The sequence below is a fragment of the Gorilla gorilla genome, chromosome 10 (genome assembly GCF_029281585.2).
Source record: "Gorilla gorilla gorilla isolate KB3781 chromosome 10, NHGRI_mGorGor1-v2.1_pri, whole genome shotgun sequence".
Classification (NCBI taxonomy): Eukaryota; Metazoa; Chordata; class Mammalia; order Primates; family Hominidae; genus Gorilla; species Gorilla gorilla.
Window position 1 is genome coordinate 15756146 of NC_073234.2, and position 12259 is coordinate 15768404.

General features: G+C 54.7%; 1 protein-coding gene across 4 annotated transcripts in view; it reads left to right on the top strand.

The window, feature by feature from the left end:
• IQSEC3 (IQ motif and Sec7 domain ArfGEF 3) overlaps positions 1-12259 on the top strand; it is a 112464-nt gene that overhangs the window by 68244 nt on the left and 31961 nt on the right. For all 4 annotated transcript variants that reach the window (XM_019039180.4, XM_019039181.4, XM_019039183.4 and 1 more), the window contains exons 4-5: positions 5790-6877; positions 8638-8799. In XM_019039180.4, the coding sequence (XP_018894725.3) occupies positions 5790-6877; positions 8638-8799 (1250 nt within the window). The remainder of the gene's footprint in view (positions 1-5789; positions 6878-8637; positions 8800-12259) is intronic.

Genomic DNA, 12259 nt, shown 5'->3' on the forward strand with positions numbered 1-12259 from the left:
GAGGTTGGGGAGAGCATTGCAGGCTGGGAGAGAACACAAATGAGTCCCCAAGCAGGGAGCCTCGTGGGGGGAGAGCAGGCAGGAGCTGCTGAGCAATGTGGACTTTCTGGAGGAGGGCTTTGTGGCCCAGCCAGATTGTTAGGGTTGGAAAACCAGGAAGAAGCGTTTTTATCTGTTTGGGGCAATGGTTCTCAAACAAAGAAAAGCCTGTGTTGACACCTGCTGTCTGAGAGCTTGGGTCTGGTTCTGCAGTGCAAGGTGATAGTGGGAGTAAGAAGGACACAGAGATAGTAAGGATGCTGCTGGCGTGGTCCAAGTGGGAAGAAAAAGAGCCCTACGTGGTGACATTCTGGAAGGATATCATGGATGATTGCAAAAGGTATAGGGGTGGGGGGTCCCAGGAGCTACAGGAGGCTGACAAACACAGTGGACAGGGCAAACGAAAACCCCAGGACAAGGCAAGTTTCCCAGGCTGGGTGCTTGTCAGGCCAATAAGGAAGTCAACAAGAGCTGGTGTGGGTGAGGTGGGGAAAACAGTGGCATAGCCTAGATGGACAGAGGATCCACAGGCTGCTGGAAATGTGGGTCTGGGATCAAGGCTAGGAATGGAGGCTTGAGAGTCATTCCCATCATTGTCACTGTCACCATTAAGCAGCTACCACTTATGAAGCTCCTGCTCTGTGCTGGGTGCTCCATGAAATAATTTAATCCTCACAAGAAGATACAGGGTCAGCAGGATAAACCCCACTTAACAGATATGAAAACTGAGAGTCAAAGATGTTAAATTCATCCAAGTCCAATCAGCCGGGATCTGGGGCTGGCCATTCCCCTTACTTGCCACTTGTTCACCGGCCCATCAAAGTAGAAGTTAAGAGAGTGGACTGGGTCCTCAGAGGGAAGGCAGACAGGGCTGAGAAGGTATCCACCTAGGGAGCACGTTTACAGTGACCTGGAAGGCTCTGCCTGACACAGCTCCCTTCTTAATTCATCGTTAATTATCACCCGTCACGGGCTCCTCTGATGATGTCCAACACAGAAGCCGTGGATGATGTCCAGAGTGTACGGGGAAAATTAAAACGTGTGGAGACTGGCAGTGGCACCCATGTGACTCGTAACCAGCGCACGTAGGGGTTTTGTGGCCAGAATACAAGATTAAGGGGTTGTAGGGAGACAGGACAACCAGGATAGACTGAGTCATGAGCACTGTGGAGAGTTGCAGAAAGGAGCCGGGAGGGAGGCTGAGGAGGCCCCTGGGGCTGAGTGACAAGCCCCAGATCTGCCTCTTCCTTGCTGGTTGGCCTTGGATGAGTTTAACATCTCTCGCCCTTGACTGAGATGGGAGGCAACAGGAGCCACAGCACAGGGCTCAGGGCAGGGTTGGGTCAGTATCTGGCATTTGCTCCTGGAGTGAGGCAGAGGTTAGTGTTCTGGAGGTTCAGTGTAAAATAGGAAGAAAGGGAACAGGCTAGTGCCCCAGCGGCAGCAGAGTCAGCAGAGTCAGCAGAGTTACGCTGTAGCCTGGGGAGATCTGGGGAGATCTGTGGCCAGGTGCAAAGCTGCAGATAGGACGAAGGAAATGGGAGTAAAAAGCACGTGTAGGGTGAGCTGAACACACAAAGGAGGCAGGAGCGGGAGAGCGTCTGCTGTGAGTCAGATTAGGAAGGTTTTTGAGAGTCACAAATATAACTTTGGAATTAATTTGTCCAATAAACACTCATTGAAGGCCTACTATGTGCTGGGCACTGTCCAAGCATTGGAGGACATAGCAGTGGCCACGGCAGGTGAAATCTGCCCTCGTGGGACTTGATGTCTAGTGGAGGATGTGATGGGACAGATTCAAGAATTTAAAATCTGGTTTTCTTTCCTGCTTGGGTGAAGCATAGACATTGCCCAGTAGTAGACGGAGTCTCCTAGGGTTATGTCAGCTGGTCTTCTGCCTTCAAGCAGGATGATACCATGCCAAGGGCATGGACCCCATCACCATTTTGGAAGCATCTCAAGCAATGGATTTCATACCTTCCCTGTGTTGCCAACAGCATCTCTTGCTACAAAAGGATGCTCTTGGGCCTGGGGTTTTCCTAGAAGTATAAATAGGCCAGACGGGAAAGAAATGTGAAGTCTGGCCGGGCGCGGTGGCCCACGCCTGTAATCCCAGCACTTTGGGAGGCCAAGGTGGGGTATAAATAGGCCAGACAGGAAAGAAATGTGAAATCTGGCCGGGCGCGGTGGCTCACGCCTGTAATCCCAGCACTTTGGGAGGCCAAGGTGGGCGGATCACCAAGGCACCAGGAGTTCAAGTCCAGCCTGGCCAACATGGCAAAACCCTGTCTCTACTAAAAAACATACAAAAATTAGCCAGGCACAGTGGCGCACACCTGTAATCCCAGCTACTCAGGAGGCTGAGGCAGGAGAATCGCTTGAACCCAGGAGGCGGAGGTTATGGTGAGCCGAGATCGTGCCACTGCACTCCAGCCTGGGTGACAGAGCGGGACTCCATCTCAAAAAAAAAAAAAAGAAAGAAATGTGAAATCTGTCAGTTTCTCATGGTGCTTGAATAGGGTTGACAGACAGAAATTGAGAGAAAAGGAGACATTTTAGTGATCAGTTCCCCTTCCTCTCTACATTTCCCCTTGGGGAAGGACTTTCCTGCCTGAGCCAAAGCCAAGTCCCTATTCCAGGCCTCAGGGAATGTGTCAAAGTTCAGCAGGGAGAATGAGCCAAGCTACATTATTTCTGCAGGAGCAGAAACAGAATGCCTCAGAGGCAAGTATCTGTGTCTCTTATGGGTGCATGAGGTCATACCTAGTAAAGATCAAGTGGGGAAACGTCCAGTTCGTACCGTGGGCAGAATTCTCAGATGGCCCCCAAGTCCCCTTCATGCTAGTGTACACATCCTATATAATCCCCTTCCCTTGAGTATGGGCAGGATGAGTGAATGTGATGGGACATCACTCTGATGATTAGGTTACCAATTGGTTGATTTTGAGTTAATAAAAAGAAACATCACCCAGGGTGGGTCTGAGCTAATCAGGTCAGCCCTATAAATGAAGCTGAAGCCCCAGACAGACACTGTGCCGTTAGCCTTGAAGGACCGAGCTATCAGGTTATGAAGCGGGCCACATGGTAGGGGACAGCAGGCAACCTCTAGTGACTGAGGGCCTAAGTCCTGTGATTACAAGGAATTGAATTGTGCCAACAAGAGTGAGCTCAAAGGAGGACCCAACACCTTAGATGATATTGCAGCCCTGACTGATATCTTGGTTTCAGCCTGGTGAGATCCCGAGCAGATAACCCAGATGAGCTGTGCCCAGACTAGATTCACAGAGCTGCATGAGAAATAAACAGGTGCTACTTTAAGTGGCTGGATTTGTGGTCATGTGTTACACAGCAATAGATGAGGAATACACTTGGTGTGGTTTAGAGCGCCTTGAAGACCCTCCAATAGGGGGATTGTGATAGCACCAGGAACTTCTTCCTGCTCAGGGCCTTGTCCCTCATGAAATGCAAGTAACTTTGGGAGAAGCCATATAGGAAGGCTTAGTCGCCATTTACACATTAATCTGCATGAGTTCCAATGATCTCCGAGGGTAGAGTTGGATGTTGGGGGAGACAGAATGATGTCCCCAGGTTTGGGAATGGGGAATGGGAATGGCCAGGCTGGAAGCACTGGAGGCAAGCACTAAGGATGTCCCATTTTATCTGGGATTGTCCTTGGGGATTGAGGTTGAATCCACAAGGTCTCCTGAGCTAAGAGGCTACCTCTGCTAGCGTGGAATGGGGCACCCATCACACCCTGCAGGAAGGGAGCAGAGGGCACGGCTGGGCTGTGGGAGGCAGGCATTCATTCTGGCTGCAGCCTTTGGGGGCTCCAGTGGAGCAGGAAGCAGGTTGAAGTGTTGTGCTGAGGATGAAGTATGGCCTTTCTATCTGTATCCTCCTCACCCATGATCCCTGGAGAACAATCTGTACCCTCCCCACCCATGATCCCTGGAGAACAATCTGTATCCTCCTCACCCATGACCCCTGGAGAACAATCTGTACCCTCCTCACCCATGATCCCTGGAGAACAATCTGTACCCTCCTCACCCATGATCCCTGGAGAACAATCTGTACCCTCCCCACCCATGATCCCTGGAGAACATGGGACGTCCTTGTTCTTGCCTTGAGTCGCTCATCTCAGCGCACCCATCCCGATTCTTCGTTCATTCGGGAAGGACACCATGTGTAAGTGGCATGTCTGGTTGTGAATAGGAAACACTCGCACTTCCCAAACTTCTCTGAGGGCTGATCAGAGTCTAGGATGCCACCATTTAAGCCCATCACCTTCACACAGGCCTTGTCCCTTATTTAAAGGCAGAAGCCTCTGGGGTCATGGCTGTCATACCTCCCCAGTCCTTTCCTGAGAAGTTTCCATAGGGAGGAAAAGTGAGAGCGTAGCAACCTGAGAGGAGAAAACCCATGGACAGGAGGACAGAGCCAAGAGGAGGCACGCTGGCTCCCCTGACAGAAGTTTTCCTGGGATCAGATCTGCCCAGGTGAGGTGCCATGCCCCCAAGCCCACCCCACCCAGCCCTGCCCTGGTTGGACAGCTCCCACCGTAAGAGCAGAGGTGACTCAAATTGGGGAACTCTTGGTAATGGTGGCCTGGAGGGACCCCCATTCTTGAGACACCCACTCAACTTTTTAGCAAATCCACGTTTACTGAGCAGCTAACTATGCACTGGGAACACACAGATGGTCCAGCCCCAATCCCGACCCTTCTGATGTTCCCAGGGAAAGGAGCCACCCCAACACAGAGACGTGGTTGCTGGGGAGGAGCAGGGAAACATGAGGAGCTGTGACGGTTTTTAGCATTTCTGTTTTTCATTGTTTAGGGGAGGAGCAGGGAAGCACGAGGAGCTGTGAGGGTTTTTAGCATTTCTGGTTTTCATTGTTTATTGTTTTAAAGTGTGCACAAAAGTAGAAACAACAGTGTTATAAACTCCCCCGTAGCTATCATCCAGCTGTAACCATTTTATTAATATTTATTAATATTAATATTGTGTCATCTAACTCTCCCACATTTTTTGACAGAATATTTTAACACAACTTCAAGATATCATGCATTTTACCCATAAGTACTTCTGTATGCATCTGTGACATGAACTTAAAAAAAAAAAAAAAGAAGAAAAGAAAAGAAAAAAAGAAAAAAACAGAGACAAGGTCTCACTGTTTTGCCCAGGCTGGAGTGCCGTGGTACGATCATAGCCCACTGCAACCTCCAGCTCCTTGGGCTCAAGCAGTCCTCCCACCTCAGCCTTCCCAGTAGCTGAGGACCACAGGCGTGCACGCACCAGGACACCCAGTTAATTTTTTTTTTTTTTTCAAGAGAGAAACAAGGTCTAGCTATGTTGCCCAGCCTGGTCTCCAGCTCCTGAGCTCAAGCAATCTTCTTCCTTAGCCTCCCAAGATGCTAGGACTGCAGGCCTGAGCTAATGCGCCCGGCCATGACCATTTTGTAATAGCCGCCACAGCATCAGTATCTGAACAACATATGCAGCACCTCCCTCCTGGCCCTTGAGACGTCCCTAGTCCCCAGAACGGACCCCTCCGTCCTACACCTCTACGAGTCTTGCCATGCGGCCATGACGTTCTAGGCGGTTCAGACTTTAGCTGCCCAGGAGCGCCCCCCTGCCCCCGTCCATTCCTGGGCCCCACCCGAGTTTGGCCGGGTGACTCCACCACTCCTCAGAAGGGCTGACCACCCTTCCCCTCTGAGCCCTTCCTCCTCTCTGTCCTCGTCCTTGCAGATTGAAATGCTAGAACATAAGTACGGGGGTCACCTGGTGTCCCGGCGCGCCGCTTGCACCATCCAAACCGCCTTCCGCCAATACCAGCTCAGCAAGAACTTCGAGAAAATCCGCAACTCGCTTCTGGAGAGCCGCCTGCCACGGCGGATCTCCCTGCGCAAGGTGCGGTCACCCACGGCCGAGAGCCTGGCGGCCGAGAAAGCGCTCATGGAGGGCTACGGCCTCCTGGGGCTGCCGCTGGTGCGCTCGCCCTCCCTGCCGCCCACCTTCGCAGGCACCCTCACCGAGCTGGAGGACTCCTTCACCGAGCAGGTGCAATCCCTGGCCAAGTCCATCGACGACGCGCTTAGCACGTGGAGCCTCAAGACCATGTGCTCCCTGCAGGAGAGTGGCGCTTACCAGCTCCACCAGGCCCTGCAGGCGGCCGCGGGGCCCCCAGGCCGGGAGGCCGAGGGGCGGGAGCCGGAGAGCGCAGGCCCCGGGCCCGGGGATGACGCCGCGGAGACCCCCGGCCTGCCCCCGGCCCACAGCGGGACCCTCATGATGGCTTTCCGGGACGTCACGGTGCAGATCGCCAACCAGAACATATCCGTCTCCTCCTCCACGGCTCTGTCGGTGGCCAACTGCCTGGGCGCTCAGAAGGTCCAGGCCCCGGCAGAGCCCGCGGCGGGCAAGGCCGAGCAGGGCGAGACCTCTGGGCGGGAGGCCCCGGAAGCCCCCGCTGTGGGCCGGGAGGACGCGTCAGCCGGGGACTCATGCGCAGAGGCTGGGGCTAGCGGGGCGGTGGATGAGGCCACGGCCCCCAAAACAGAGGAGGAAGAGGAGGAGGAGGAGACGGCGGAGGTGGGGAGAGGGGCCGAGGCCGAGGCAGGCGACGTGGAGCAGCTGAGCAGCAGCAGCACGTCCACCAAGTCCGCCAAGTCAGGCTCGGAGGCGTCGGCCTCCGCCTCCAAGGACGCCCTGCAGGCCATGATCCTGAGCCTGCCGCGCTACCACTGCGAGAACCCAGCCAGCTGCAAGTCGCCCACGCTCTCCACCGACACCCTGCGCAAGCGGCTCTACCGCATCGGCCTCAACCTCTTCAACATGTGAGTCAGCCCTGGCCCCCAGCCCGGAGTCCTGGGCGTCCTGGGAGGGAGGGAAGGAGGAGGGCACCTTCCCTCCACCAAGCAGGGCGCCAGGTAACTTCCCACGTCATGCCGGGGTCCTCCAGGCGCATCTGTGCCGTGCCTGATCCCTGAGGTCATGTTTAGGAAGTACATATTTTATTTTAATCATTCTGAGTTTATTTTAAGAAAGATTAAAGGAAAAAACACATCAAACACATGCTTTCACAACTGTTACAGCTTAAGATGAAGCTAGGGTTTGAAAAGTAAGAGAATGTAAAAGAAAAGACAGTATTAAGTAAATAACAGTCCAGGCCGTTTGAGGATTAAGCAGCAATCATTCGGGTGGATATGAAGCCAGGGAAAACGCATTAGCTCCCGGGGTTGGTGAAATGCGAGGCTGGATGGAGGAGGGAGGAGAGGCGCCTGGTAAAGAATGCCGGCTGAGAGCAGGAGAGGGGAGGGCCACGAGGAAGAGAGAGTGTGAAGCAGGCAGAGGCACAGGAGAAAGAGAACAGGGGAGAAATGACCGACCGCCATAGCTCAGAGACCCCAGCGAGACCGGGACTGGTCCTGCACCGAATGTATACAGCCAGTCCCAAGCAGAGGAAAGGAAGCACACCTGCCCCTCGCATGGAAATGTCAGGTCCAGGAGGCAGGCACTCGCCCCCATCCTCCACTCGCCCCTTGATAACCCTGCGCCAAGAGCACATCTCCCCGGCCCTAATGCATGTTCATTCGTTCATTCGGCTGTTATTTATTGGGTGCCAGGCACTGTGACCACAGAGGTGAGAAGGACACATCCCCTGGCCTCAAGAGGCTCGTATTCTAGGGGAAGTAGCTACTGTTCATAGCTCACCTTACATAAAGCATCTGTAATCTTCCCAGCAGTATCTACACAGCGGTATTACCATGCTGTTTTACAGAAAAGAAGCCGGCTCACACCAGTAAGGCGAGCTGCGCACGATGAAATAGCTAGTACTCGGCAGACCTAGGGGAAGGCGGATCTGACTCTGAACCACCCCCACTTCTGCAGTGTCTCTTTGCATGCACATGAAAACTCACACAGACACTCATCTGCCCCAAGACAGGAATTCTTAAACTATCCATAGTGAAGAACCAGTTTTGTTCCCCCACACCCTTCTGAAAATACGTTGTGGGCTAATACTTTAGTAAAATACAATAAAAATGAGGTGCTAGAAAAACAATCACATGCCTGGCTGTCCCGGAAATGTCGAAATGCTGTGGGAGGTTCTCAGTGCTTACCTTGTGTTTCTGTACTTATCTCCTCCCGGACCTGTGAGAAACAGCTCAGGGAGCAGCATGGCTTCAAAGCTTTCAAAGGGAAGAGGTGGTGTGGCAGAGGGCTCACCTCTGTTTCTCCCACCCTCTCTCCAGGGTTGGGGCGTCTGCGGTGGGGACCTGCATATTGACAACAGGATATGGGTAGGGGGAAGGGCAGGACTGGGCTAAGACCCAGGAGGCAGGGACAGAGAAGGGTACTTCTCCTCCATCTGCTCTGGAATTCACTTTGTTTGCAGATCTCCCCTGTCCTCCTTCTGGTCACACACCATCCTCTGCGTGAGGACATTCAGTGGGTTGAGGCTCTGGTGAGAGAAGCTTCAATGGGGAACTGGATTTCCAAGAACCTCTGGGTACTTCTATGGGTGGAAGACAGGGAGGAAAGAGTCATGGATGGCTTCAGCTCACTCTCTACTGCTTCTCCCCACCCCCACCTCCAGAAACCCGGACAAGGGCATCCAGTTCCTGATCTCACGCGGCTTCATCCCTGACACCCCCATCGGTGTGGCCCATTTCCTCCTCCAGCGAAAGGGCCTCAGCCGCCAGATGATTGGAGAGTTCCTGGGCAACAGCAAGAAGCAGTTCAACCGCGACGTGCTGGAGTGAGTACCCCACACTCCGGGCTTTCCCCACTCCTTCCCACACCCCACCTGCCCGGGCTCTCTCTGCGAGCTCCTTGGTGAAATCCTCGCTCCAGTTCTAACAGCTTCCAGCTTCCAGATTGTCCACAGGAACCAGAATCCCCTCTTTAGCCCATCACCCCAGCGGGCCGGAGCCCTGTCTCCCGTCAGAGTCATTGATTGAGTTCGCCCCAGGCCAGGCTTCGTTTGAGGCAGCAGGGATACAGAAACGGTCCAAAGAGACAAAAAGCCCTTTCTGCCTGTCACTCTCCAGGGCAAGAGAAACCAGGAAAAGGAAAGGGCTTGTGTCAGCACTGGGGTTCATCTCTGCCTGGTGAAGTGCCCCTCAGCCCCCCTTCCCCAGGACCCTCCCATTCTCCAAGGTTCATTTTCATATCGCTGGAGGCAAAAATGTGAGACAGAAAAAAGAAGGGGTTAAACTGAGGGTTTTAGAGCAAGAAAATACTACAATTCCATAAAGGTAAATCTACCAACAAAATCATGACCAAAGAAAAATTGTTTCTTTAAAACCAAAGAAAATGGTTTTAAAGTCCAGTAGCAGGGTGGGGACCCCCAGGGGGCTGCCTTTGCCCCCGCTCAGCCTTGATAGTGTAGACAGGCAAGAGTCTCTTCACACTCACGCCTCGTCCAGAATGGCAGGGCGGGGCTGGCGCTCCTCTGAGGCTGAGGGGCCTTGCAGCTACTCCTTCCCTGGGACATCGGCTGCAGCCCCTGCCATGCCCCCGTGCTCCTTCTGGCTTCCACTGGTCCCCTAGGTTGGCCTCCTTCTTGAAGGTCTCCATTCTTCAGGGACCCTCCCTCATTTCTCTCCCCTCTTTCTCCTTGGGGACAGTCAGCAGAAGTGTCTCCCCGGAGGCCCTGGGAGGAGCTCTCCCTTTCGTCCTCGCTCCTGGAGCAGCAAGGGACTGCCAGAGAGGGTTTGGACGCTGGGGGAGTCACCCACCCAGTGGTCAGCATCCCTGGAGTGGGAGCTTGGAGATTTCACTTCTATTTATGGAGCCGTCTTGGTGCTGTGTGCCCATGTTGAGAAGCCCCTGTCCTCTGGGCCTGCGTTTCCATGCCTGCAGAGTGGTGCTGGGTGGTGAGGGCTGGACCCGTTGCCCTCTGAAATCCCTGTCACATTTCTGAATCCACTGACGTGGTGGTTTTCTGACTGAGTTCAATGAGTGAGGGCTGGGGTCCGCTCAGGTACCTTGAAATCGCCGCACAGCCCTCAGCTGGGCAGAACTGAGTTCCTGTCCCTGACTCTTGGTGGCTTTTGACAATTTATCATCCCTCCTGGAGCTGCTGGTGGAGACGCTCTGTGGACCTCAAAGAGGAAAGAGAGACAATGCTAGGCAGCGTCTCCCTCTCACCTCCTTTCTCTTCTCCCTCCGGCTTCCCTTTCCTTCCCCAGCACTGCTATGGGGGCCCATGGAGGTGCTACTGGGATCCAGGATACATCTAGGTTGCAGAAGGGGAGAGATGGCATTTCCTCACACCCTTCCTTTTCTGTGTCCCCTAGTTGGCTCATCTCTCTGGCTTTCCTGCACTGTTGTCCCAGTCCGTCCCTTCCCAAGCCAGGGTGAGGTGCTGGCCCCGTAGCCCCAGGCACCCCTGCTGTCTCTCTGCTCTGGGGGCAGGAGTGACTCTGCTTCACCCACAGGCCCTGACTGTTGTCTGTTTTCTTCCGTCTTTCCCAGTCTGCGTGTGGCCTGCGCCCTAAATTCTAACCTGCAAGGCCCACATGGATCTGGAGTGCCGGGAACACAGCGTTTTCCCGCAGCCCAGGTGGTGCTGAGTCGCACAATGAAAACTAATTTCCCTCTTCCCTGGGAGGCTGGGTGTATGGGCTGTGGGCTGGAGGCTTGGAGCAGTGGCTGCGAGCCTGTGCTGAGGAGGGGAGCTGGGCTGGGGGCTGGGGGCTGGGCTAACCTTAGGCAGGGATCAGGCTTGGGATGGGTAGGGGCCAGACTCCCGCCTTGGTACGCTCTTCCAGTGAGAAGACGCAGCGTGGTGAGATAGGAGAAATAGCTGGACCCGGGCTCTGCTCCTCTGTGCTGTGTGGCTTTGGCAGGACACCTCTCTGGGCCTCGGTGTCCTCATCTGTAAAATGAGAGGGCTGGGCAATGTGACTGCAAAAGTTTCTCCAAGTCCTGAGAATCTACCACCTTTCCCATCTCTTAGGGCATTGGTAGCACTGCCCTAAACACTGGGACATGCTTTGTCATCCTGCCAGAGCAGCCCACAGGCCCCAGGGCAGTGCTGGGGTGCCAGGGTTCATGCGGGGCAGTGCTGGGGTGCCAGGGTTCATGCAGGGCAGTGCTGGGGTGCCAGGGTTCATGCAGGGCAGTGCTGGGGTGCCAGGATTCATGCGGGGCAGTGCTGGGGTGCCAGGGTTCATGCGGGGCAGTGCTGGGGTGCCAGGGTTCATGCGGGGCAGTGCTGGGGTGCCAGGATTCATGCGGGGCAGTGCTGGGGTGCCAGGGTTCATGCAGGGCAGTGCTGGGGTGCCAGCGTTCATGCGGAGCAGTGCTGGGGTGCCAGGGTTCATGCGGGGCAGTGCTGGGGTGCCAGGGTTCATGCAGGGCAGTGCTGGGGTGCCAGCGTTCATGCGGAGCAGTGCTGGGGTGCCAGAGTTCATGCGGGGCAGTGCTGGGGTGCCAGGATTCATGCGGGGCAGTGCTGGGGTGCCAGGATTCATGCGGGGCAGTGCTGGGGTGCCAGGGTTCATGCAGGAATTAGTTGGCCATTTGTTATTCATTCAACAAACATAGAGCACTTATTTATTGTGTGTTGAGAATGGGGCCACGCTGGGCACCCGTGTGTGTGTGTGTGTGTGTGTGTGTGTGTGTGTGTGTGTGAAGAGGCATGGCTCACAGTCTCAGGGAACGTACAGACCCAGGTGTGGATGGGGAGAGGTGAGAAGCAGGAGCATGGAAAGAGAGTGAGAAGAGCAAGGGGCCTCCAGCCGGAACCCTGGCTTGGGCAAGGTTGAGTGCAAAGCTAAGCCCTGATATGCCCTGGTGAAAGCCGCAATCCCTCATGCTTGATTGCGTAGCCCTGCAGGCCTGGCATGCTGACTCAGCGCCACAGAAAGGAGCCCCTCCCTGAAGTCCATAGGTCACTGACTGCCTTGCTTCTCTCCGAGGTGGAGAGGGCCCTGTCCTGCAAAGGGCAGGGAGAAGATGGAGAAGCAGGAAGTGGCAGGCACTAGCAGGGGAGGGGGGTGCTGGAGTCTTTGCATTTCCCTGCCACTCTGACTGTGTCTTCCTTACTCCTGCCGGAGAAAACACACACACTAACCGAGTCGCCAGGTGCCATTTTGCCCAGGCCTGGAAGGCTTCACTGGGATTCTATACGGCTCCCCTGCCCCCGCCTGGTGACATTTAGCAAGTGGCATTCATTCTGTACAAAGCTGTTTGCCGAATAAAAGGATATA